Source organism: Anguilla rostrata, chromosome 14 (genome assembly GCF_018555375.3).
Source record: "Anguilla rostrata isolate EN2019 chromosome 14, ASM1855537v3, whole genome shotgun sequence".
NCBI lineage: Eukaryota > Metazoa > Chordata > Actinopteri > Anguilliformes > Anguillidae > Anguilla > Anguilla rostrata.
In genome coordinates, this window is record NC_057946.1 from 23304591 (window position 1) to 23332162 (window position 27572).

The 27572-nt window shown below is 51.4% G+C and overlaps 1 protein-coding gene across 1 annotated transcript in view; it reads left to right on the plus strand.

Annotated features, from left to right (window-relative positions):
• LOC135239212 (mediator of RNA polymerase II transcription subunit 13-like) overlaps positions 1-27572 on the plus strand; it is an 86075-nt gene that overhangs the window by 11929 nt on the left and 46574 nt on the right. Inside the window, exon 2 of the mRNA XM_064307733.1 lies at positions 6658-6895. Coding sequence (XP_064163803.1) covers positions 6658-6895 — 238 coding nt within the window. The remainder of the gene's footprint in view (positions 1-6657; positions 6896-27572) is intronic.

Consider the following 27572-nt stretch of genomic DNA (forward strand, 5'->3'; position numbering starts at 1 on the left):
GCCAGCGCTCCAAAAAGCCCCGCTGTAGATCCGCGGGTTGGTCTGTGGTGCCGCTCGCTTCAAACTGACCTTTCATGTCAGTGTACGGGTCATGTGATCTGGCCTCAAACCCGGTGCCAGCCCTACGTGCTCTCAGTGGCCAGTGCTGGTGTTGCATCATCCTCTTGTACGGTGAGGGCCCATAACGATGGTGCTTATAGCCCGAGGAGGTGACCGAAGCTCAGTAAAAGCACGCGGTGTCGACGGATCGGGTTGGGGGGGGGGGGTGGCCAGGCTTCCTCGGTTACCCCTCCCAGGGGGCGCGGGGGATATTTTTAGGGGCGGATTACGGGCTGTGGGGCGGTTATATATCTCGGATTACGCTCGCGCTGTAATGGTGGCGTGAGGACTGTCACCACACCGCGCTTTCTCCTGTAGGGTACGCGACTCTCGAGGTAACAGCTGCACAAAACCCCCCCCCCCCCCCCCCAAAAAAAAAGTCATGGTCACATGTGCGCCGTGTTTGTGACCGTGATGTGACCTACCGCCCCACAACGACGCCCCCCTCCTGCCCCACTCACACTTACCACCCCACACACAGACCCTGAGAGAGAGAGAGGGAGGGAGAGAAGAGAGGGAAGAAGAGAGAGGGAGCAATAAAGAGAGAGGGATAGAGAGAGAAAAAGAAAGAAAGAGAAGAAGCTATGGAGCAAGAAAGAGAGGGAGAGGGAAACAGAGGGAGAGTAAAAGAAAAAGAAAGATGGGTAGTTCTTCAAAGCAGCGAAAGGACAAGTGAAAGTTTGACAGGCATGGAGGAATACAGGGCCACAGTGGTGGCCATTGGCTCCATCCGTCTCCTGGAAGCCATGCAGAAAGCTGCCACCTGAAACTGGAGCATAATTTCTGAGCTTGGCTTTTTGTCAGAAGTCGCTTTCCCCAAATTGCCCTTCGTTAGAGTCCTGTGTTTGACTGTTTGGGGAGGACACTGTACGTTCCGTTACCTGATGACTATGGAGATGATCGTATTTAAATGTAAAGATTGTGCATAGAGAAAAGTATTTAAATTGTGAACTTATCCATTGCATTACATTTGTTTAGCAGACGCTTTTATCCAAAGCGACATACAATAAGTGCATACTGCGGGTCATTGGAGCGACTAAAAAACAGGTCCGATAAGGTACAATAATTATTTTGCAGTTATTCATAGCCATGAACACATTAAGTCCAGTTCACACAGTAAGCATTACCCTGACCTGACCTATACTAAGTCTAAGTGAAACTAGGAGGCATGACAAGCTACAACATCAAGATAATGATACAAAGTATAATAAGTGCTGGATGGAGGTGCATGTAACAGTTATCCATCTGTATACACAGTGTATCTAAATGCACTCTCTCCTTACTATGTATTGCTCTATGTTCCTTTTCTCCCTGAAGTCATTTCATACGTGACAGGGAGGTTGGCCAAGCGGCTTTCTCATCTTCTGATGCAGAACATAAATGTGCTTCATTCTATCAAACAAATCTGAGAAAATGTCAGGCAGGGATTGACCCAGTCACCATCTCTCTCTCTCTCACATAACAAAAACTATAGCTTGTGGCCTTGTCAACAGAATTCAATGCTTTATAAATACTAATATATAAATATATAATGCAGTTGTTTCATAAAGGTAATCGGTGTTAATCAATAACAGAACAATTCAACCTGTTTCTGTGAATCGCCCAACCAGTTGACTCGTACTAATTAATTCAATTCGGGCAATTATCAGTGCTGCGCGCCGATTAGAATTATTAAGAGGTTCCTGAGTCCTGAAGTGCCCACTGTCATTATTTACCACTTTCCAGCCCACCCAAACATCCGCTCAACGGTGTCTGCAAGCTATTATGAATCCTGAAAAGAAGTAGACCAGACTATTGGAAGTGTTCGTAATTTTGCAAAGGTAGTTGAATTCGGAAAGCTGCAATTAAAACGGTCTGCAACCAAGCACAGTCCCCTGCAGTCATACAAAAGTTATGAAGTCTTTTATGATAAAATGTTACTCGGTCAAAAAGTTCAAAGGAATTAAGAAAGAATGATGTTGATTAAAAACTTATTTTAAGTCTTGCAGAGACTCAGGAGGTATAGTGGTGTTTTATTTCTATGGATTGAGTATTTCAGTTAAAGCAAAGCCCCCTGGGTAATCAGGGGCACTGGTGCATGCGGCCGTCCCCATAAAAGCCACTCATAAATTTGGCGTACCACCTGCTTTTGTAATTGGCTAATTAGCCAAATACACACGACCGGGCAGAGGTAGCCCACTTTTAGACCCGGGACGATCGTTTAATTCGGCCGCAAGGACAGGCGCACCCCCCCCCCCCCCCGGTCGCTTTGATTGTCGCGCGGATCAAACCGTCGAGCGCGTTGGCTCGATCAGCGCAATTAAAGCCAGCAGCACACGCCCCATGCTGCGATGGAGTCGCGTAGCTCAGAGAGCTCAGCGCTAATGCTAAGGGTTGATGAATGGACCCGGGCTTGCGCTAACAAAGCTGTGCGTAGCCTGAATGGCTCACAATGAGAGGCCTTCCTTCCTCAGAAGGTTGATGAGCTGGGTCTAAATAACCCCATTCCTGGGTGGCTCATTCGGTTAAGGGCGAACGCGCTGTGGTGTACGGACGAGCCTCACCGCCTCGGATCGAATCCGGACCGTGCCAGTGCCGACTGCGGCTGCTAGCTCCGCAGGGCGACATGCAATTGCTGGTTGCATCGCCCAGGCTGGTGGGGGTCAAGGGGGGGGTTCAGTTTGTTTAGGGATCTGCGTTTCCTTGCAATTAAGTGACCGGCACTGGTCGATCAGGTGCCTGCGGGCTACGCGTTAGAGCTGCATGTGAAAGGTCTTCCTCCGACTCCACTCTGTGCGAGCCTTAGCTGTAGTCTGCGAAGAATCATCTGATGACAGCGCACATTTCGGGGGAGAACCATAGATGTTTATGCTCTCCTGAGCACCGACGCAGACGCAGACGCAGTCGCAGTCGCAGATAACTGGACGGTCAGGCTTGGGGTGGGAATTTGATATGCACAGGGCCCCACATTAGGTGCCAGATTTATTTTATAAAAAAGAATGCATTCAGCAGTGATGGGAGAGGCTAGGCTTCCAATAATTATGGGCAGAGAACAGTGATTGACTGTGGAAAGAAAGCTGATTTGATTGGCTCGTGTCAGTTTTTAAGAGTTGATTGATTGCCTGGACTCACCGTCTCATTGGTAGCATGCAGCCTCATAGCTACCGTGATAGCATATTTATTTCACTCGGTGTTATGCGTGGGACAGCCTGGCAGGGTGTGTGGTGGATGGGGCCCGATACAGTGCTAAGAGACTCTCGTGACACGCCTGAATGGCCTGGTCTTGTCCCCAGCCCTGTAAAAAAAAAAAAAAAAAAAAAATCTGTGCTCTTCAAGCAAGGCCTGTTCTCTGGGTAGATTCTGTACTGATTCGCTGATCTGTCTCGTAAGTATCAGATGGCATTATTTGTTAGGGCGTACGTTGGTATCCTGCAGTCCCCAGTTGCTTCTCGTCATCCCGTGAGGTGAACCCTGTCGACTGAAGCCCTCCTTCTCCGGTTGGCGCACGAGCAGATCATTTATTTATTTTCGGTCCAGATTCCTGGGCTGTCGCTTCCCTCCACTCGGCTGACCCAACAGGACCTGCCTCTCAGGACATCCGAACAGACCAAATCACAGGATTTGAGAAGAAAACGTATTTCATCTTTTAAAAAAAAAATTTTTTTTTTTAGTCTAGTCATCAGTGACTATATCCATCCATCCATTTTCTATACCCGCATATTCCTGGTCAGGGTCGCGGGAGGTGCTGGAGCCTATCCCAGCATGCAGTGGGCGAGAGGCAGGAATAGGCCTACATCCAGGACAGTGTGCCAGTCCATTACAGGGAGCGACAACACTGTTGGGTAAATTTTACCATCTAGGTAAAACCAGCAGCATCGTAGCTAAGATGGAGGCAAACCTGGGCAGGTGAATGCTTGGTTGAGGGTCTGGGCTCTCTCCACTGCCTGCAGGTTTGAGGGTGCGGCGCCTCCTTCGCGGACGCGATCACGTGACGCTTCCTGGCCTACGGCCGACGGCAACCGTTAACGGTTGAGTCGGATGACCTCTTTAGGAGCGCGCTCGCGCTCGTTACCTCCCGAACGAGCGCCCGCGTCCTGAGACGGTCGGGCCCGTGAGCTGCGAACGAGGAAATCGTCAGGGAACAAAAAAAAAAAAAAAACATCCCGCTGCGCTGTCTGGCATCGCGCTGAGGACCGCTATCTCTTTAGCGGGTTAATGCGGCGCCGGGCTGTAGCCGCTAATGCGCAGGTGAGGCTCCGGCGGTGTTTCAGCGGAGGGGGGGGGGGGGGGGGGGGTTCTGCGCCGGCGGGAGAGTTGAGGCTCAGGTGCGGGCGGCTCTTAGGAAACTCCAGCGCGCATCGGCGCTCCGTCTCCGTGTCGTCTCAGGTGAGAGATTTCTCGCCGCCGCCGCCGCCGCCGAGTTATTATCCGGCTGCGGATGCCGGGGCCCGGAGGTGTCATCTCAGCCCTCCCTCCGCGGAAGGGAAAGGGGGGGAAGTGCGCGAGACAGCCCCGGCCTGCTAAACGTGGATAACGCGGCGTAGCGCGCTTAACTAAGGCGCGGAGTTCTGCGCTACGGTAACGTGTTAAAAAACGGTTCGACGATAGAGTCGGGTCGTGGACGTGATACCCCCAACAAGCGATCATCCTGTCAGGAAGGGGAACCGCTGCTGTAGACCGGGGGGGTTAGATTGACAGCTGGACGCCATGCACACGCGCACGTAGGGGACATAGTGGGCAGCTTTCCACTGCATCGGGGACGGGGGCGGGATTAGGAGGTAACAAGGTGTAACTGCAGTGATGGAAGATGGTATTCGATGCAAACTAGCGGTCCGATTTTAATCTGTTATTCAGACCGGGCGTTTATATCGTCTGATCGGGGCCCACGAACTGGACCTGTACGAAACAATTGGAAAACCTGACATTCCAGTCAGAAACTGGTCACCTGGCAACCCTTCAGTTACAGACGCGATTGGTTGGAGCCAGGCCCATGTTAGTGCTGACTGAGTCTGCTCAGACAGGACTCTCTTTCACCCCGTTCTTCCCCAGGGAAGCTGGGCTTCAACCGAAGAGCCCCTCGGATTCCCACTGCTTCGCACTTTGCATTGGAGCCGCTAACCAGGCGTTCTCACCCTGAGCGACTCGCGCGGCTAACGTTATTTACACACAACCCATTTATACAGCTGGATTCCGGTTGAGTGTCTTTACTCAAGGGTACTGTGGCAGTGCCCCTCCTGGGGGGTCATACCCACGAGCTGGGGGGGGGGGGGTCACAATCCCCGTACCCTGCTTAGCATTACGGTACACGGCTGCATCAGTCAGAATGTGCCTCCCCCAGTCAAACTCCTGTAGTACACTGGAGAAGTCACTGGCTCACAGTGAGAGTGGGGTGTGTGTGTGGGGTGTGTGTGTGTGGGTTATGTGTGGGGTGTGTGTGTGTGGGGTCTCTGCAGGGTGTGTGAATGGGGTATGTGTGGGGTGTGTGAATGGGTTATGTGTGTGGTGTGTGTGTGTGTGGGGTCTGTGCAGGATCTGTGAATGGGTTATGTGTGAGGTGTGTGTGTGGGGCCTGTGCAGGATCTGTGAATGGGGTATGGTGGGTGTGTGAATGGGTTATGTGTGTGGGTGTGTGTGTGTGTGGGGTCTGTGCAGGATCTGTGAATGGGTTATGTGTACGGTGTCTGTGTGTGGGGCCTGTGCAGGATCTGTGAATGGGGTATGTGTGGGGTGTGTGAATGGGTTATGTGTGTGTGGGGTCTGTGCAGGATCTGTGAATGGGGTATGTGTGAGGTGAGTGTGTGTGTGTGTGTGGGGCCTGTGCAGGATCTGTGAATGGGGTATGTGTGAGGTGAGTGTGTGTGTGTGTGGGGTCTGTGCAGGATCTGTGAATGGGGTATATGTGAGGTGAGTGTGTGTGTGTGTGTGGGGTCTGTGCAGGATCTGTGAATGGGGTAGTGTGGGGTGTGGAATGGGTATGTGGTGTGTGTGTGTGTGAGGCCTGTGCAGGATCTGTGAATGGGGTATGTGTGAGGTGAGTGTGTGTGTGTGTGTGGGGTGTGTGAATGGGGTATGTGTGGGGTGTGTGAGTGTGTGGGGTCTGTGTGGGGTGTGTGAGTGTGTGGGGTATGTGTGAGGTGTGTGTGTGTGTGTGGGGTATGTGTGGGGTGTGTGTGTGCGCTTGGGGGCGTGTGCTTTAGGGCGTACCGATCAGGCGTGCGTGCTTCAGGCTTGCAGAGTGTTTGTGGTGTAAAAATCGGTGATTACAAATCGGACACAAAGGATGTGAAACGTGCCCCCTGTGCAGCTGTGAAATGGTGCCCTGTGGAAGATGGCCGATCGATGTCTGGCGTCCTCCACCTGTGCTGTTGTGCATCTTACCCTTATGTGAGGCAGACAGTCTGAGCTGGCCCAGCTTTGACCGCACGTTGTATTTCAGCTGTACCGTCAGCGCCGCTGTCTCTCATTGGCTCCTCTGGGTGGAATTAGCGCTGCTTCTGTATCTCTGATTGTTCTGGTGCCTCAGATAAGAAGCTCCGCCCCTAACCCCTCCCCCTCTCCCCCCTTCCTTCTCCCCCGCAGGCGGAGCTGACCGGCATCAAATGGCGGCGCTACGGGTTCCGCGGGGGGGGCGGGTGCGGCCCGGTCATTTCGGCGCCGGCCCCGGACGACCCCATCCTGCGGAGCTTCACCCGCTGCGTGCGGGCCAACCTGCTGTGCGTGTGGCGCCGCGACGTACGCCCCCACGCCAAGGAGCTCTGGATCTTCTGGTGGGGGGAGGAGCCTAACCTGGCCGACGTCATCCACCGCGAGCTGGAGGGTGAGTGCGGGGAGGGGCAGGGCGGGGGGGGGGTGGTTGTGTGGGGAGCGGGGGGGTTGGTGTGTGTGTGGGGAGGGGGAGGGGCAGGGCGGGGGGGTTGGTGTGTGTGTGTGTGGAGCGGGGGGCGGGGTGGGTGGGCGTGTGTGGGGAGTTCCCACGGCGGCAGCGGTGGCGTGGGTTTGGCGGAACTCTCCGGAAGCGGCGGATTTGGAGTGGATTCGGCTCTGTGGGTTCTTCTTGGCGGCCGGCCCTCCTCTGAGTGTTTATCGGGTGGCGGTGTCTCACCTGAGAGAGACGCAGTCAGCACTATCCCGCCCTATTTATAGAAACATTTGCATTATCTGGCCGGGCTCACGCAGAGAGAGACGTGCGCCATGTTGATTCAGCTGGGAAAAGAGAGCGCAAGAACTGACGGAGGAAGAGGAGGAGGAGGAGGAGGAGGGGGGGGGAGTCGGGACACAGAGGAAGAGAAAATAGGCGAGTGGTTGAGGAGGGGGGGGTGGAGATAAGAGAGAGAAGACGGATGGATAGTGTAGAAGGAGAAGAGAGCAGCGTCTCTCCTCCTTTTCTCTCCCTCCCCGCGGCGGTTCCTGCTCGCTCTTTCTGTGGGCGTGCCGCTCAGAGCTCAGACCTGTTTAACCCTCAGGACGCGGCCGCTCGTTACCTTACCCCCATTGTGTCCTCGGAACCTGTTTTTCTGTTGCCGCGGCCCGGATGAGCAATTGCCGTCGCTGCGGCATGTGATGTAAGGGCAGCCACACCGCTGTGGTGTGTGATGTAAGGGCAGCCACACCGCTGTGGTGTGTGTGATGTAAGGCAGCTGTGGTGTGTGATGTAAGGCAGCTGTGGTGTGTGTTGTAAGGCAGCTGTGGTGTGTAATGTAAGGGCAGCCACACCGCTGTGGTGTGTGATGTAAGGGCAGCCACACCGCTGTGGTGTGTAATGTAAGGGCAGCCACACCGCTGTGGTGTGTGATGTCAGGGCAGCCACACCGCTGTGGTGTGTGATGTCAGGGCAGCCACACCGCTGTGGTGTGTGATGTCAGGGCAGCCACACCGCTGTGGTGTGTGATGTAAGGGCAGCCACACCGCTGTGGTGTGTGTGATGTAAGGCAGCTGTGGTGTGTGATGTAAGGGAGCCACACAGCTGTGGTGTGTGATGTCAGGGCAGCCACACAGCTGTGGTGTGTGATGTAAGGGCAGCCACACCGCTGTGGTGTGTGTGATGTAAGGCAGCTGTGGTGTGTGATGTAAGGCAGCTGTGGTGTGTGTTGTAAGGCAGCTGTGGTGTGTGTGATGTAAGGGCAGCTACACAGCTGTGGTGTGTGTGATGTAAGGCAGCTGTGGTGTGTGATGTAAGACAGCTGTGGTGTGTGATGTAAGGCAGCTGTGGTGTGTGTGATGTAAGGCAGCTGTGGTGTGTGATGTAAGGCAGCTGTGGTGTGTGTTGTAAGGCAGCTGTGGTGTGTGTGATGTAAGGGCAGCTACACAGCTGTGGTGTGTGTGTTGTAAGGCAGCTGTGGTGTGTGTGATGTAAGGGCAGCTACACAGCTGTGGTGTGTGTGATGTAAGGCAGCTGTGGTGTGTGATGTAAGGCAGCTGTGGTGTGTGTTGTAAGGCAGCTGTGGTGTGTGATGTAAGGCAGCCGCATAGCTGTGGTGTGTGATATAAGGCAGCTGTGGTGTGTGATGTAAGGGCAGCCACACCGCTGTGGTGTGTGATGTAAGGCAGCTGTGGTGTGTGATGTAAGGCAGCCGCACAGCCGTGGTGTGGGCTGGAGAGTTGGACTGCAGGGGCTAACAGCTCGTCCTGCTGCGCCGGACTACAGATAGCTTTCATATCGTGCCGCGCGGTCGCTAGCAGGACACGCTACCTTTTTTTGTCTCTGCGTTTTTACAACCAAATTAAAATGAGCCGTTCTGGAAAGCGTTTTTGAGGAATTCAAAAAAGTATCGTAATTCCCCAGTTAACTATCATAACCTGCAACATCAATCCAGAAAAATACTGACATTTGACAAATTACAGTCTGAAAATTAATTATACCTTCAGATGTGCAACTTCACAGGAAATTGTAAAACACTGCGTATTACGAATTATGGGAAATGTTATTTGAAATTATATCAAAATGAATTAATTGGTTGAGCCGGTTAATCGGGGTCACTTTAGTTCAGAGTTTGCTGGTGAGTTTATCTGTGGGTGGCGCAGGCTTTCTGAATCAGCACTGTGGAGTTATGGCAAACATACGAGGCCTGGTTTTGTGTTGCTTTGGCCCTGTTGCACACTGGGATTGCATGAGAACTGGACAGGCTCTGATGTAGTGACGTAATGAGTGTGGGGGTTAGGGTGGGGAGGGGGGGTGGGGTGAAATTTGCTTGCGTTCGGACCCTCCATTTGTGCTGTGCCGTGGCCATTTTGTGTCTAGCTTGTGCAGAAGACAATTGTAATGCGTAAGTGAATTTTTTTTGGGGGGGCGCGCATTTTTACGTCCTCTTTGTGTGGTGTTCTATGGCATCACAGAGTGGGGGGACGGTCTGGATTAAGGAGGGGCCCAGCCCCGCCCGCCTGCCCCCCCTTACCCCCCCCCCCCCAGCGGAGACTGACAGGTGCTTTTATCTACTGATGAGCCTGCCTCCTCCCCCCCCTCCCATCCCCCCAGAGCGCTCCTCTGCACAGAGACGTCTCTCTCACAAACCCTGGGAAGCAAAGGTCAGAGGTCACCGAGCCCTCGACAAAGACCTCATTACGTTGTGATGGGGGGGTGGGCAGACATGGGGCTAGAGCTGATTCTGAGAAGCAGAATTATTTAAATGGGACACGGGGACTTGTGTTTGGCATTAGATTATTCCCCTGACCCGGTCTGGCGGGGACCTTTGGGGAATGGAAGGTGTGCGTGACACTTGAACATTTGTACATGAGCAGAAGCTATACTGTCTTGTACTATAAGCTATACTGAAAGTAGCTGTAATTTCCTGTATTAGTGAAAAAAGTACTGGTAATTTACTCTATTAGTGCTTGAAGCGCCTGGAATTCTCTCAGTTAGTACGTAAAGTACCTGAGATTTATTGTATTAGTACCTAAAGTACCTCTAATTTCCTGCATTAGTGCTTAAAGTACCTGTGAAAATGGGCTGTTGGTGTCATTTTCCAGATCTCCTGGTTTCTTAACCCATTTCTGTTTTTTTGTTGGCATTTCTGTTAGGAATGACTGAACTATTTGCTGAAATGGGGATTTAAATGTTAAAGATTATTTTGCTAATCTTTGCATTGGTGATGGCGTTGAGTGCATTTCTTAAGATCATCGCTACACCTGCATATTGCTTTTGTGATTGCGCTTCCCCTTATCAGCAGTAATTGGATTGCTGCGCCGCGTATATTGACCGCATAATCATGTACTGTGCCTGGCTGACGGTAAATGAGATTCCTGGCCAGGGTAAGACTGCGCCAAAAAACAGACTGCCTGAGAAGAGAAAAGAGAGCTTCTTATTGTGAGCTGAAGCATTTTGCTTATTGTAGAAAAACCCCCCAAAAATTAAGGGAGTCGGCTAAAATAATGTGTTTTTGTAAATAATGAGCGGAGTTTTTAGGCATTTTCATTCATCATTGCGTTCATTTCTTGCCTTTTAAAACAAAAAATTGCACACAAAAAAACGTTTTTTAAAAATGTATATTTAGATAAGTGTTTCAGTAAACAATAAAAATTAAATACAATTGTGTTGTTGTGGTCTGAACAGCTCAGCTTAGCCTGTTGGTGCTAAACGCCGCTGGAGAACTCCCTCATCAATGCATTAACAGGACAGATGCCAGAATTCCCCGGAGAAATGCTTCACCGTTACATTTCAAGGAAAGCTGCGTAATTGCGTTAGCGGAACAGCTCTGCCGATTTTCTCGTGAAGCTGCGGCGCCCTTCAAAAGCCAATCTGGCGAAGTCAAATTTCAGTCGACCGCAGCTCACGATTAAGCAATAAATATTAAATCAAGCAGGCGATGTCCTTGTTTGTTTGTTTAGCTACGAACAGGACCATAGGAAAAGGAACTCGACCTTCTGAATTGCAGTCGCCTTTTCCCCCCTATGCAGCTGATATGAAAGCTGTAGCAGTCTGACTCTGCCAGAGCCTGAATGTATGTTGCGTTGTAACCAAAGGAAGTGACGTTGGTCATTGATCTGCTTGCGGCTGAATATTCTGAATTTATATAGGTAAATGACAGTTTGCTATGTTTTAGTATAATGACATTAGTATTTTAAAAAATCACTGTATGTTAATATCACAGAAGTTCCTAAAGGTTTAACCGTTAAACAGTTCCATTTATTTTTTACATCCTTACTTGTCGTAATTAAGTGACCTAATTTTCCCTCAGGAGAACCTCATTGTAATGAGGGGTTAGAAAAATCCCGCTCTTAAATTGTTCAAGCCTTAATTGGCTTGTCCTATACTTTGTATCAGTGGGGGATTAAGGAATTGACCAAAGGTCACACAGTCACACGTGGTGACGTTACCGCTGTGTTCTATTCCCATAATGCCTTGCCCGACGTACGGAGAGTGACCGTCAGCCTGGAGAGGGCCTCCAGAGATCCTGTATTCATTCGAGGAATCGAAACGCAAGTCAGTTTTTAGGACAGAGCGCGCCACACAAACGGCGTGTAGTCTGGACTCCGTGCGTAACGCACACTTGAGAACGCACCACCAGAGGCTCCTTCTAATCAACCTCCAGCGACAGCGCCTTAAAGTTTACTGAACACTCGAAACCTCTCGAGTCGGAATTGGCGAAGAGCGAAAATGATTTATCTTCCCTCCGTAAAGAGAGACTGGCAGACTTAGCGGCCGCCGTTTGTGGCGGAAAGAAAGGTCGACGGTGGCCATGCCGGTCGCAGTAGACCGCCGCGTCGGCAGCAACCCGCCAACTAAGCTCCCCCCCCCCCACCCCCCGCCTGTCGAAGTCTTTTTTTCATTCTTCACTCTCTTTCTCTTCATTCTCTTCCTGCTTGCCGAGGGACCGTGATTGGCGGCGCTTTGAGCCCCTGATGGGAGATGGAGGCTCCGCCCCCTCAGCGCAACGGGCCGTTACTATTGGCCGGATGTCAAACGTGTGGACTGTTTACGCACCCGGCCCCGTGCAAGTCCGCCGCCTCTCCCCCGGGTCCTAAACCCGTGTGTGGCGTTCGATAACGCGGCCTAGCCTTTAAAATAAGTTTTTATAAAAAAGGTTTCAAAACTGAGAGGGAGGGTGTGATATAAGGCTGTGTCAGGGGAGGTAGGCCGTCACCAATTGTGGTTTTTGTAGTATTACTGCAGTATTACGCAATGTTTTGGAAACTCTTGCTTTTTAAATGGCAGTATTACTGCAGTCATAGTGCAGTGGTGCTACTCCTCGTGCGGTACTCCTGAAGTGGAACTCACTTGTGCTGCATTTTAACTTGCATTGTACTTCAGTTAAATGATGGTGTAACTTTGCAGCAATTTTTTGTGAGAGGTGTAATGTGTGTACCAGACCTGGGTCAAATGCGTATTTGTTTTGGATTCAGATAGTTTTCTGTGCTCTATTGATCTTGCCTAGTGTAATTGAGCCTGCCAGTATGACCAGAAGGCAGGGTTTGCACACTTTGAGGGTATTTCATTGGTTCCAATACACCAGACAAGATCAGTAAAGTGTAGAAAAGTATTTGAATCCAAAACGAATACGTATTTGACCCAGGTATGTGTACAAACGCACCATAGAGTGTCGGGTCCTCCTTACGTTTCGCGGAGCGCGCTCGCGTGCGTCAGCGCTTTTCACCATGAACACCGGCGCCTGCGTGGTGAGCACACTAACGCAGCGAAGACAGGGGCCTAAAAACGTGTTCATGTGGTTCATGTCTGGATGTTCTGAAGGCCCTGGGGATTATGGGTAATGATAAGCATGGAGGGTGGCTGGAAGGCCCCGCCCCCCCCACCTTGACATGGGGGGAAGGACGTGTCTTCACTCAGGTAATTTTGGGTGTCTTTCAATTATTGTGTTATTATTTATGCGTTGCGTGAGATTTCCCAGAATGCAGTTGTTGTAGGGGCGGGGCTGAGGCGTAGAGGCACCTGTCCTGTCAGCCTTCCTTCTCTCACCTTCTCAAACCACAATCCTCCAGTCCAGCACATTCCCTGTGTCTTTTATCACAGAGTAAACGGACATTGTTGACTCAACAAAGCGAACTGAAAAATCAACAAAGCAAAGTGGCCTCCGTAGCATTTGTCTATATTATAGCAAGACTGCCACACCAGAAAAAATGAACAAACAATGTGACAGTTTTATTACCCTGAGCAGCTTAGATAAAGATGATAGTAGCAATATAAAGTAAGATAAAGCAGGGAACAAATTTCATTAAAAAATATAATGGCAACAGTAGTAACCATGAAAGTACAATTGATTCTTGTAATTAACAACATTGACTAAAGATGATCTAATTAGCATTAATGGCAGAAGGGGTGATTATCTATGATTTGATGGATTGTGGATATGTACGACACATTTATACCATGCAACCCTGCCCGTCCAGGTGACAGAACACTCGGGAGATTGAATATTTTACTCAATCTCTGCATGAGGTTTCAGTGTGCATGAGGTTTCAGTGTGTCTGAGGTTTCAGTGTGTATGAGGTTTCAGTGTGTGAGTTTTCGGTGTGCTTTGGTTTCAGTGTGTCTGGGTTTCAGTGTGTTTTGGTTTCAGTGTGTGTGAGGAATCTGTGTATTTTGGTTTCAGTGTGTCTGAGGTTTCAGTGTGTTTTGGTTTTAGTGTGTCTGAGGTTTCAGGGTGTTTTGGTTTCAGTGTGTGTGAGGTATCAGTGTGTTTTGGTTTCAGTGTGTCTGAGGTTTCAGCGTGTTTTGCTTTCAGTGTGCATGAGGTTTCAGTGTGTCTGAGGTTTCAGTGTGTTTTGGTTTCAGTGTGTCTGAGGTTTCAGCGTGTTTTGGTTTCAGTGTGCATGAGGTTTCAGTGTGTGTGTAAGGTTTCAGTGTGTTTTGGTTTCAGTGTGTGTGAGGTTTCAGTGTGCGTAAGGTATCAGTGTGCATGAGGTTTCAGTGCGGTTCATGAGTTTTTGCAGGAAGTGTGTTAATTTCGCAGCCGTCCTCCATCCTGCCCCGTTGGCGAGAGTGTTTCGTGAGGGCGTCAGGTGCACCCCTGTTCTCTCTCTTCCCGTGACAGGTCTGTTGTCACCCCGCTGACGTTCAGGGAGCTGCTTCGTTTCTCTCGCTCCAGGGATGTTCAGGCACGTGTGTGTTCACTTTTTTTTAATGGCGCTGTAACAATTAAGTTAGCGTAGCGAATCCGTCACCCTGTCCTAGTTTTCCAAATAGGAACTCGTGGTTTCAGTATTTGGTGCGATTCTCGCCCGGAGCTACAATTAACATCATCAGGTAGTTACTGAAATTCGGGACCGGCTGAGCTGACTGCGACACGTTAGTCTGGGCTTGCCGTCTGTTCTCCGGAAAACCGAGAAGAATTCAGTTCCCTTGTAAGGTGAAACGGCGCAATGCGTGTGGGAACCTGCGTGGTTTCATGCAACTGAAGCTGCGCGTTTACCGACGGCGAAACGTTCACGCTCCGATGGACTTCTGCTCCGTCTTCCGTATCCTCGACGTGACGCAGAACCTCGGTGGCGTAGACGCCGTTTTGGACCAGGTTTTCTAGAGCAAACGTGTTGTTTTAAGGGAGCATGTGCTCTTAAGCCATAGACTAATGTAGTGCATTAACTGCCTAGGCTCCCAGACGCACTGATTGTTGGGTGCAGGTGCTCATAATTTATTGTTTTGTTTGAGCGCTGCGCAGTACTGGCTCCGCTTAAGTGCATGATTTCCGTTTCCATGTGAGTTTATGGCGCGTGCAGTCTCCAGTCTCACAGCGTGTTGGATTTAGTGCATGCAGTCTTGCAGTGTGTTGGATTTAGTGCATGCAGTCTTGCAGTGTGTTGGATTTAGTGCATGCAGTCTTGCCGCAGCATGTTTGATTCAGTGCATGCAATCTTGCAGCGTGTTGGATTTAGTGCATGCAGTCTTGCAGCGTGTTGAATTTAGTGCATGCAGTCTTGCTGCAGCATGTTGGATTTAGTGCATGCAGTCTTGCAGTGTGTTGGATTTAGTGCATGCAGTCTTGCCGCAGCATGTTTGATTCAGTGCATGCAATCTTGCAGCGTGTTGGATTTAGTGCATGCAGTCTTGCAGCGTGTTGAATTTAGTGCATGCAGTCTTGCAGCAGTGTGTAGGATTTAGTGCATGCAGTCTTGCAGTGTGTTGGATTTAGTGCATGCAGTCTTGCAGCAGTGTGTTGGATTTAGTGCATGCAATCGTGCAGTGTGTTGGATTTAGTGCATGCAATCGTGCAGTGTGTTGGATTTAGTGCATGCAGTCATGCAGTGTGTTGGATTTAGTGCATGCAATCGTGCAGTGTGTTGGATTTAGTGCATGCAATCGTGCAGTGTGTTGGATTTAGTGCATGCAGTCTTGCAGTGTGTTGGATTTAGTGCATGCAGTCGTGCAGTGTGTTGGATTTAGTGCATGCAGTCTTGCAGTGTGTTGGATTTAGTGCATGCAGTCGTGCAGCGTGTTGGATTTAGTGAATGCAGTCGTGCAGTGTGTTGGATTTAGTGCATGCAGTCATGCAGTGTGTTGGATTTAGTGCATGCAGTCTTGCAGTGTGTTGGATTTAGTGCATGCAGTCTTGCAGTGTGTTGGATTTAGTGCATGCAGTCTTGCAGTGTGTTGGATTTAGTGCATGCAGTGGATTTAGTCTCGCCCTGCCATCATATCAAACCCCTGGTTTCATAGGCGGTAAGTGAGATGAAGTTATGGAATAAGAATCAGCTGTGTGTGTATTGACTCAGCATCGATGGCTCTACAGAGCTATGTTGTCCGTTTCGGCATTAGGCCCACACAAGAGCATTTACTCAGCTCTAATCTTCCAGAATGTACACAGTCTACTGTTCCCAGCTCACAGTCATGCAGAGCTTTAGTTTCAAAACCTGGTCTATCACTAGCAGCACTGTCTGTCCGGAGCCCAGGTATGACAGTGCTGGTCCAGTATATCCAGAACCTTCTTCTGCAAGTCAGAGCAATACCGGAACCAGAAGTATCATCACCTTTTCCAGTCAGTATTTATGTTACGGGCATTTAGCAAATGCTCTTATCCAGAGAGACTTACACATGCATTTTTTCCAAGGCGCGCAGGAACTGACGCCGTGGGCTATGCATGGCAAATTGTGGTCACTCACTCACTCACGGCCGACCTTTGAGGGACGTTTTGTGGGACGCAGGTGGTGCCAGCTAAAATGTGTCTGCGGAAGCGAGTTGCACCGTGGGTGTGGACAGTTACATGCTTGTTCTACATAGCATGCATTTACACAGCGGGATGTATGAAGCAATACACGTTGAGCACTTTGCACGAGGGTGCAACGGCAGCATCGTACCCAGGAATCAAACCTGTGACCTTACAGTCACAAGACCAGCTCATTACCCGTTATGCTACCCTGCCACCCCCAGTGAAATATCTGCCGCCCACAGATATTTAATTTATGTGCCCAAGTGCAGACGATTGCTGAAGCATCATGGCTTTGTGGACTGAGGGGCTTCACAAAACACAACCAGCACTGAGGCCCTGTGTTACTGTATGGCTGTCAGACTTTCACCTGTGGCAGTGTCTGAAATTCATGGATTTCACAAAAGACCTTCCTTTTGCATGTTTGAAGAACTACCTGTCTTTCCTTTTGCTCTCCCCCCCTCTCTTCCCCCTCTCTCTCCCCCTCTCTCTTACTCTCTCTCTCCCTCCCCCTCTCTCTGTCCCTCCATGTCTTGCTCTCCCTCTCCCCCTCTATCTCTCTCCCTCTGTCTCTCCCTCCCCTCTCTCTCCTCCTCTCTCCCTCCCTCTCCCCCTTTCTCCCTCTCTCTCTCTCTCTCTCTCTCTCTCCCCTCTCTCCCTCTCCACCCTACTCACTCCCCCCTCTCTTGCTGTCTCTCTCGCTCTCTCTAGCAGCCTAAAGCAGAGCCATTGTTTTCAGTGATCTCACTGCCATACATCACAGGCTAAATTTAGCCTCTGTGCTAATCAATGGCTGGAGGAGCGATGGAAGAAACGGCAAGGCAGCCTCTTCCCTCTGCTGCTTCCAATCTCCACCTTCCAGTCTCCTCCTTCCAGCCTCCTCCTCCCCCCTCTGCCCGCTTCCAGCCTCTTCCTTTTCCCTCCTTCCAGCCTCCTCCTTTTCCCTCCTTCCAGCCTCCTCCTCCTCCCTCCTCCTCCTCCCCCCTCTGCTGTTTCCAGTCTCCTCCTTCCCCCTCTCCCTCCTCCGTCCCCCCTGACCGCGTTTGGACGCTCAGCCCACAGCGTTCTGTCTGATCTGACAGAAATCCACTTGTGGAGGAAGGTGTCACCTCTGTGTGGCTCAGACGAAACTGCAGAGGGTGAACAGACAGGTCTTGTTGTCCTTTTTTCTCTCAGTTTTTTCTCTATCATGTTGTATTGGGTAATACAGAAAGCACTGAGTCACACACACTCAAGCAAACGCACAAGCACACATGCACATATGCATAAACACACACTCACACATGCACGCACGCACACATACGTGCACACGCGCAGACACACACACAGACACACTCACCCACACACGCATAAACACACACACACACACATACTCGAACTTGACAACAAAAAAAAAACCATAAAAGAAACATGTTAGTTGTAACCTGTGATTGTAAGCGTTTTATTTGTGAACAGATCATCCAGTGTGTTAAGAGGAAAATGTAGGTGCTCATTAAGAGAGAGTTGGGGGTGTGGTCTCGGAATGGAGGCGGGATCAGTGAATGAAGGCGGGGCCAGGGGAAAGGTGAAAAGGAGGTCATGCTGGCTGGAGTGGGACGTCTAAGAGGGCACGCCCGCGGAGCCTCTGGACACACGTGACGGGAGGACGGGGGGAGGGGCGTGACATCACCGCTTGTCACCGCTGCGTCAGAGCGGGCAGATTGGGAGTAAGCTCCGCCCGGCCGCTGCGCGCTCGGTCACGCGGGACCAGAGAGAGGCGGAGTCCGGCGGCGGGCTGAAATAGGGAGTTTTGTGGCATGGTGCTTGTCGTAAGGGGGGCGGAGTCTCACTGGGGTCAGCAAAGGTCGGTGGTGGAGCGGGAAATGCCTGGATTGTGAATTGCACAGATGTTCTGACAAGCACTAAGGGGATGGTAGACATCCAGCTGTTTTGTCAATCTTTATGTTGGAGCACAGTAAAGACACAAACAAGCCAAACTGAAGTCGTTGAATCGGGTTTTTAAAGGCATCCAGGGTACGCTTATAGCTTCCAGCCGAACGTGTTCCTCTCTCAGATTAATTTATCTTTTACGCGATTTGTTAATTTTTCTATCGCTCCTTGGTGAGGAATTGAAGCTGGTGCATCGTGGCCCGGGCTGCCAGGTGTGGTGTAGACCTCGTTCCTCGGGCTGCCAGGTGTGGCGTAGACCTCGTTCCTCGGGCTGCCAGGTGTGGCGTAGACCTCGTTCCTCGGGCTGCTGAAACGTTCCCGCGAACGCGAGTCCGCCCGGAACCTTTAGGCTGACGAATCGGACGGCTCTCTGCCGCGAGCCCCGCGGTCGCCTTGGCGACACGGCGGCACAAGTCACAACATTACATTACATTACAGGCATTTGGCAGACGCTCTTATCCAGAGCGACGTACAACAAAGTGTATAACCATAACCAGGAACAAGTGTGTTGAAAAACCCTAGAGAGAAGTACCGGTCCAAGTGCAGGGAACAACCGCGTAGGGCACGGAGAGGGGAGAACCTGAACACCAAACCAGCGTTTAAGTCGCCGTGGACAATCCTAGCCCGCCGGGACCTTTGAGAGCCGTTTGGAATGAATGGGCGGCTAGGAGAGCTTTTATGTTTTTATGCAGTTTGGCCCGCAGTGCTGGAGAAAAATGAGTCACAGAAAATGTTAAAATGGTTTTAAAAAAAAGAAGAACATGAGTGATGTTTGATTTGAAGTCGTTTTTATTTTTTTGAGCAAAGAGGGCTTCCGATGTCCTCCCACCACCTCCTGTGGGCCGTGTGGGCGTGTCCCGTGACCCCGTGACCCCGTGACCCCGGGAGGTGTGAGAGTGCGTGCCGTGACAGCAGAGTGCTGGGGAGACGGTTTCCAGCAACATGGGAGCAGTTTTGGGGGGGGGGGGGGTGAGTGGTGGGGCAGTGTGTGGGTTCAAACATTTCCCTCCAGAAGCTGTCTGTTCAAAAAAAAAAAAAAAAGAAAGAAATTCACAGATTCACAGAATGAAGGCTTTGTGTGTGTGCTTGCATATTTTAGAGTTCTGGTGCCTCAGTGTGTGTGTGTGTGTGTTGTGTGAGTGCATGTATATGTGTGTGTGAGTGTGTGTTAGTGTGTGTGTGAGTGAGTGTGAGTGTGTGTGTGTCTATTGTACACTACAGAACTGTAACCGATTCCCTCTCAGTGACGTTGTCCCTGTGCTGCCGTCTCTGTGCTTCTCTCAGCTAAAGCAGCGTTGCCTGCTCTTCTCTCGCTGAGCAGCTCGGATATGGAGCCTCTGTTTAAATGCAGTTCACTGTGAAACGAGGGCTACAGGATGAGCAGACGGGCCTGTGGGCTGCACTGCCCTGATTCAGCCCCTCAGTGTGATATGACTCAGCCGACCACACCGCAACTCCAACACATGCTCGGAAGATCGAATACTGATGTTAATAATAATTTAAAAAAATATATTGCTAACAAAAGGGCACTGTGCTTTGAAGTCTTAAGAATCAAAGATGTTGAAATGTGTTGACTGTGATTGAGTCAGTTTTTTGGTGGAGACTTCCAATAATTTCAAAAAGGTCAAAAAACACGTACATTAGTCACCACTTAAATACTTTTTTTCTTTTCATGGTTGTGTTGTTCTATATAAATGTGTGTACAGTGATTTTTAGCGTATTCCCAATGGATTGATCATTAGTGAGTGACCAGCTGCTGAATTCATTTTTTTCTGTGTTAATATTTCGTAGGCTTGATGTTCAGTAGCTTTATCTCGCCTGATTGGCTGTGTCTGATAACCAGCCAATCAGAGATGTTGTGCTTATACAGCACAGTCAGACCCACACACCACCCTGCCAATCAGCTGTCAATCATCAATTCATCAATTTGACTGAAAAACTGTTTAATCAATATCTGAAATCTGGATACATTCATATTTTAAAAAACCACATTCATTAAATAGTAATGTTTTTTTCCTACAGCTCAGTATTTCAATTATCCACGAGAGCTTAGCATTAGCTTACATTCAGCTGCAGCGTATTTACCCACATGCAGAGCTGAAGCTTGGATAAACAGATCCCCTGGCCTCTTGCAAGAGGCCTTGAAGATATTAACAATAAGTAATAATAAGCCCCCTGAAGCATTATGAAGGAGGACGTGTTATGTGCTTTGAAAGATATATTATTTTCCTTGCGTATTGTGTTGTGTGGCGGATGGTATCTGTCTGCGGAGGATAGCAACAGAAGAGCGATCTCACAGAAAGACCGTAGAAGAGCGCAGCTGTGTTCATTCTCTCCTCCGAGTCTTCTGCGGGATCCTGACGATCGGGTCGGTGCTGGGGCGTGACGGGGGGAGGAGGTGAGGCGGATTCACAGCTCGAGCCCCCGGTCTGTGGGAAAGCTCGCGGAAACAGAAACGCGTTTCGCTCGTGGCGGATTCGCGGAATGCCAGCTCGCCACACTGCCCCCCGATCCCCGTTTCGCATCTGCACGTGTAAACAAAAACTTTTTGTGTTCGGTTCGGGGTGTAATGGCGGTTACTCGGGGAAACTGAGCGGCCAGGAAACTTACACGGTCCTTGGAATTCTCTGGGAGGAATGTGGGACGTCATTCCACAGGAATTTCATTCCAAAATTATTTTTAAAGTCTCCCCTGTACGAATTGCTGTGGTTTTGAATGGGCACGTGACAGCAACCATATATGTTACAAGTTACACTGTTTATTAATTCTGTAGACCTTTGCATGAATGTTTCTTTTATGGTTTTATAGTTCAAAATCACAAGTGTTTGGGTAAAACATGTTTTGAAGTTACGTTTTCAGGTTAGTTTTAAGTTATATTTTCAAAGTTATTTTTAGCAGAAAAACAGAACCACGTTGAGTTTAAGGGGATTTTGGTGTAATGAGTCATGCTTCCCTTCCCTGAATTCCAGTGCTTTGATGCAGTTTCTCGGTGTCTGAAAGCATTTACTGGAGAAGGTTGTGAATTTTCCGGGGTAATAAAAAAAGGCGGGGAGGGGGAGTTAATGTAACCATTTCTCATAAGAAGTTAAATAAACACACACAAGTCTGAGGAATTTGTTTCCGAATGATTATTAAAAATTGATTTGTGCCTGCGTGCTGCTTGGCTTTATTTTTCTTCGGTGTTCTGTTGTTAGAACTCTGTGTCCTGTCGGCACTGGGGGAGGGGGGGAGAAGGGGGGGGGGCGGTGTGGGTTCTTCCCTGGGTTGTTGTGCATTTTACGAACCGTTCCTGGTCTCCTGTGGCATTTCGGATGCCTGAAAGCTCAGGGGCGGGGCCAGATTCTGACTCAGAGACGGGGGCGCTGGCGGCTGAGCTCGGGGGTACCCCGGGCCCCGGGTGGGGTGGGGTGGGGGGGGGGGGGTCTGAAGGCAGGGGGGCGGAGAAAAGCCAGGGTGGTGCTGGGGAGGGGGGGAGGGGTGGGGGGCTGGGGGGGGGGGTGCTGGTACTCTCCAGAGGAACAGCGCTGTGAACAAGCCGTGTGCCTGAGTGCATTCTGTACCGAGTCCAGCTCACTTGGCCCTCCCATCTGTTCTGCAGGGAGTGTGGAGGAGGGCTGGCAACCCGCCAACCTGGCAACCCCCCCACTGTTCCTGCTCTCTCTCTCTCTCTCTGTGCCTGTCTCTCTCACTCTGTGCCTGTCTCTCTCTCTCTATTTCTCTCTCTGTGCCTGTCTCTCTCTCTCTATTTCTCTCTCTCTGTGCCTGTCTGTCTCACTCACTCTCTCTCTGTGCTTGTCTCTCATTCACTCACTCACTCACTGTCTCTGTCTCTTTTTGTGTTTCTCTCATTCTTCAGTCCTCTCAATTTCAATTTCAATGTGCTTTATCTCTCTCTCTCTCTCTCTCTCTCTCTCTGTCTCTGGCCCTGGTCCCTGTTCTACATCCGTATTACTCCTCCTTGGCCATTCCTGTCTGTTCCTTAACCCAGACTCTGCCCCCCCTCCCCCAGTCACACCCCACCCCCCCAGTCTGCCGTGTTGAATCCGGGGCACATCTACGGCTAGATTTCTCACAGGTGGATCTGCCAGCTACAGACATTACCCTTTTAAGTGTGTATGTGCGTGCGTGTGTGTATATATGTTTGTGTGTGTGTGTGTCTGTGTGTATGTGTGTGTCTGTGCATGTGCATGTGTGTATATGTGTTTGTGTGCATGTGTATGTGTGCGCGTGTGCGTGTGTGTATCTGTGTGTGTGTGTGTGTGTGTGTGTTATGGCATGCAGCAGTGTATGGTGCAGTGGGCATTCTATCTGTTGTTCTCAGTAGTAGCCCCCCCCAGCGGTCCTTAAACACATGGAGACGTGCGCTTTCTGCGCGACCACTCTGATGGATCGGTTTAGATGCTGCGGGTTTTTGGCCGGGCGGACAGTCCTGACCGCGAGCGAATCAGCCTGGACCGCGTCTAGTCAGAGCGAAAACGACCCGCCCGACACCTCCCTCCGCGAACGTTAAAATCGACCTCGCCCCCATCGCCCGCAGCACGCTCCAGCAGGACCAGTTTGCGCATTTTAAGGTTTTATTTTGACGCGGGTGAGGTCGATCGGCCCGATTGGGAAGCCGTCCCGAGCTTTGGATTGCACGCGATTGCAGGGCCCGGTCACCTGCCGCGCGACTGGAATCTGTCAGCAACACGACAACGGCACTCGAAAGGACCGAACTGTTGTGTAAATGTTATTTTTTTTCTTCGCTTTCGTATCTTTGCGATGTCGGCGCCGGCCGCGGCGCGATAGCGTGAGAGGGATGCTGCCACAGCGAGGCGGCGCAGGGACCGACGTCTCCAGAGAAGTGGAAGCGTTTTTTAAAATTATTATTATTAAAATGAGGGCATGTAGGGAAGGATTGCCCCGGGGGAAAATCTGTTGTGAATTTGATTATTACCGCGGTACACGGAGAGAGAGAGAGAGAGAGAGAGCGGGGTTTATCCGCGCTCAAGGTTAAAGGTTTGACTTTTATCCGCGTGCCGTGAGCACTGCGAACGTGTTCGAGAATCTTCAGCTGAAAACCGGGTGGCGGTTGCTGTGAGCGTGTTCAAGCAAAAAAATCGACAGCGGAAAATGGCATCGAGCGCTCGCCGTTTGCACGATGTGTGGGTGCTGTGATGTTTTGCGCAATATGGCCCGTGTGTGTGTGTGTGCTTGTGAGCCGTGTGTGCAATATGGCCTGTGTGTGTGGTGTGGGTTGTGTGTGTGTGTGTTCTTGTGGGCAGTGTGTGAAATATGGCCAGTGTGTGTGGTGTGGCTTGTGTGTGTGTGTTCTTGTGGGCAGTGTGTGAATTTGTTTCGGGGTCATGGTGGCAAGGTGGTTGTGGGTTCACAACCCGCTAATTGTGTCCACTGTGAAGCTCCGTGTCAGCGCCTGGATATAAATGGCGCAGCGCAAAATGGGCAGATTGATAGACTGACTGATGGACTGACAGATTGAGAGGTGACTGAGGTGGATAAATGGCCTGACGCAGCTTTACTCAGTCAGGTTCAGTCAGGACTGGCAGCCGGAAAACTTCACCGCCACGAAGACGCTGTGCAGAGAGAGAAGAAGAGAGAGGAGAGAGAGGAGAGCGAGGAGAGAGGAGAGAGAGAGGAGAAGGACGAGAGAGCCGACGAAGAGAGGATGGCAGAGAGAGAGAGAGAGAGAGAGAAGATGTTTGATGCTGTGTTTGAATTGCCCGGGTACATATTTGCGCCTTTGTGCGCTCGCTGGATGCTGCGATGATGAGTTTGCTGATAGACCGTTTAAATTTGCGGTTTCGTCTGAAATTTGGACAGAACTGGGAAGTCAGAATGCGTTCACTCGTGTTTTTTCATCCTGACTGTTGGCTCAAGCGGAGTTGTAATTATTTTCCGTTCGCTTGCTTAGCGTCCGTCTGCAGCGCCGGCAGGAGGTTCGGTGGCTGTAAAGTGTGAGGTCACAAATATGCGACTGTAGTGTTCTTAGTGGAACATTCAAGTGCTGATGTAGCAATCACTACTGGTAACTGAAAGCAATGGAGTTCTAGAACACCGACTTAGGATTGTGATGGAACATTCCAGGAAAGAGGTCGGTGGCTGTTGTGATGTAACCCTTCAAGGTGTGAGGTCACAAATATGCGACTGGAGTGTTCTTAGCGGAACATTCGAATGCTGATGTAGCAGTCACTACTGGTAAATGAAAGCGATGGAGTTCTAGAACACTGACGTAGATTTTTGGAAAAGAACATTCTGGAGAAAGCCTACTCTTCACGGGGTTGAGAAGAACTCGTTGGCCACGCAGGCCAGCTCAGGGCTGCTTTACTGCTTCTCCTCAGCTGCTTCTCGGGCCTTCCTGCGATCCTCGAGGCGAAGCCACGCTCACGCTTCAGCGACTCAGCGCCGGGCTCCGCGGGGAAGCGGCGAGCCGCGGGGAAGGCCGCCTCCGGCAACGCCAGCGTCCGTCTGTCCGTGCGTCCGTCCGACTGGCAGACCGACTGTCCGTCCCCCCCACCCCCCGTCAGCGTTCTCTGTACCGCGTGCGGGTCCAGCGCCTTTTCAATCAATTTGCTTCGCGCCGCGGCTCGGCGGGGGGGCCGCCAGGCTGAGAAATGGGAAAATAAAAACCAGTTTCGGGCCGATATTGGGGGGAAAATGGAACCGAGATGGGCTGCAAGATGATCTTCCCTCTCCCCTCCTTGCAAAAAAGCGGAAAAGTTATGCTGGGTGGAAGGTCTATGGGAGACAATGTAGTACAACGGGTAAGGAGCTGGTCTTGTAACCTAAAGGTCGCGGGTTCGATTCCCGGGTTAGGGCACTGGCGTTGTACCCCTGAGCGAGGCGCTTCACGCCTGTCATGTGACGTATGAACTGCGTTCACCTGCAGACGCGTTTCCACAGCCGGGTCCTCTCGCTCCAGGGTTCGAACGCGTGGTTCACGTTGGATCGCCCTCGCACAAACGCGCCGACTGGCGTTCTTTGGAAAGCCCCGGACCGTCGGACCTGACTGCCCCGCGTGTCTGTCAGAGGGGGAGTGTGGGCCTGAGAGGGGCGTGGCCTCGTTGGACCTGCGGCCAATGCGCTCCCTCTGCGGATACCCGTTGTTAAGGGGATGATGGGACTTCGTGGCGTTCTTAGGGAGTGCTTTTTTTATCAGTGCTTTTCAGAGATTAATATTCCCTGATCTTTCGGGCGGCTCGTAATGATAAATGCTACGCAGCGAGGAAAGTCGCGGAACTTCATTGGACTTCCGGTAAAATGGTGTGGTGGAAAGCCATTGTTGTTCTAATTGTATTCTAATATACCTAATATTACCAAAGTTAGTGTCAATATTGTTGTCGTTGGAAGGGTTCCGATAATAATGGTCGTACCGGTGAGGAGCAGAAGACGTTGTGTAATCAGTCGATGGTAATTAGCATTCTGTGCTATTAGCGCTGTGGGGGCCTGTAGAGTGTGTGTGTTGTGTTGCCCGGGCCTCTTGACCTGGGGGTGGGGTGTGGTGTTGAGGGGGTGGGGGGGGTTGTTAGCATTCCCCGGGCCCGCGCCGGTCAGCTTGGCCACAAGCTGGCGCCCTCGGCCCGCCGTTTCTAAGGTAAACAGAGCGACCGCTACGCCCTCCGGTTAGCAGGGACTCAGAGGTGAGGGGGCGGAGCCGTCGGCCTGACGACGCCCACATGTGTACGCGCGACGCCGCAGTGCCGGTCGAGTCATGCCGGGGCGGGGGGGGGGGGGGGGTGAAGGGGGCGAGGGGTCAGCGGGGAGCGGGTTTGGGGTTTGTCTGGGGGCTCGGCCGCACAGAGGAGCCTGTGCAAGCGGGTGGGGTGGGGGGGGGGGGGGGGGGGGTGGGGGGTGGGGGGGGGGGGGGGGGGGCGGGGGTGGGGATTGGGAGTGATCGAGTGGAAGCTTGTCCTTTCTCAGCCGAAGGGGGGGGGGGCAGTGTAAAAACGCTGTAACATGACTCCCCAGGCAGAGAGGGCTGTGTAGCTGCCAGGAGCAGGGAATTCAGAGCGTAAACTCGCCCCCCCCCCACACCCCCCCCCTCGCCTGACTCACCCAGAAAACTATGTAACTGCTCACTGTAATTGACTCCAGATTTCTTCGCATTTCTTTCTTTTTTTGCCTTCTTTTTCTCTCCCTCTCTCTCTCTCTCTCTCACATACACACACTCTCCCTTTCTCATGCTCTCTCTCCCTCTCTTTCCCTCTCTCTCACCTCTTCTTCTCTCTTTTTCCATCTCTCTCTCTCACACACACACACACACACATACATAGTCTCGCTCTCTTGCCCCTCTCCCCCTCTTTCTCTCTGTCTGTGTCTTTCTTCCTTCTCCCCCTCTTTCTCTCTGTCTGTGTCTTTCTTCCTTCTCTCCCCCTTTCTCTCTGTCTGTGTCTTTCTTCCTTCTCTCCCTCTTTCCCTCTCTTTCTCTCTCTCTGTCTCTCCCTCTCTCTACCCCCCCCCTCTTTTGTACTGGTTGCACACAGTCTCCTGTTGCACCCAATCCATCAGCGAGGTTCAGAGCACTCAGAGCTTTGACAGTCTGGCAGGGCTTCCACGCCCGCAGTCCGTTTTTTTGCTTCGCTGCTCTCCCTTCTGCGAAGGTCGGGCTCGCAGCTCCGCTCCCCCTAGTGGCAGCAGACAGCAACGCAGGCTGTCACTGTCAATATCCTCCAGCAACGGCGGACGAGAAGAAAAGCACCGAAGTTCACCAGAGATTTCAAGGAACCGGTCGCATTTTTTTCAGCCGCAGTACGGCACGCCTCCTTCCTCTGTCCAGTGCTTTGGCTGAAGAGACGCCGTGGCAACGTAGCGGCTTGGCAGGGAGGTTCCGGGCTCTGGCTTGGCCTGGGGTGGGTGGGGGGGTTTGTGGGGGGGGCGAGGGGGACAGCAGATGCTCGCGGGCGCTAGCACCAGGGGGCTACCGCTGCTCCTCTCCCTGTGCCGGCCCTCTCGGCAGGGAGGGCAGAGGTCGCCCTCGTCCCTGACCTTTGACCCCAGCCCAGTCATCCTCATGGTCTTGATTGGCTGGGAAGGCGAAAGCTGTGGTCAGCATGAACGCCGCCTTGACCATCTGCATGCTCTCTTTCCCTCTCTCTCCCTCTCACTCACTCTCTCTCGCTCTTTCTGTCTCCCTCTCACTCACTCTCTCACACTCTCTATCTCTCTCATTCTCTCTCCCTTTCTCTCACTCGCTCTCACGCTCATTCTCTCTCCTTCTTACTAACTCACTCTCACTTTATCTCTCTCACTCTCTCTCACTCAATCTCTCACACTCTCACTCTCTCTCCCTCTCTCACTCTCTCTGTCCCCCTCTCACTCTCTCTCTCACTCTCTCTCTCTACGCTGGGTCACTTGCGGGCGTAGTTCGCGTCGCGGTTGGGCCAGTGCGCTCGCGGCGCGCAGATCGTAGCCAAACTGAATGCGCAAGCCTGCGCAGCCTGCGCATACGCTCCGCAGTAACAGCACCGTTCGTATGCAGGT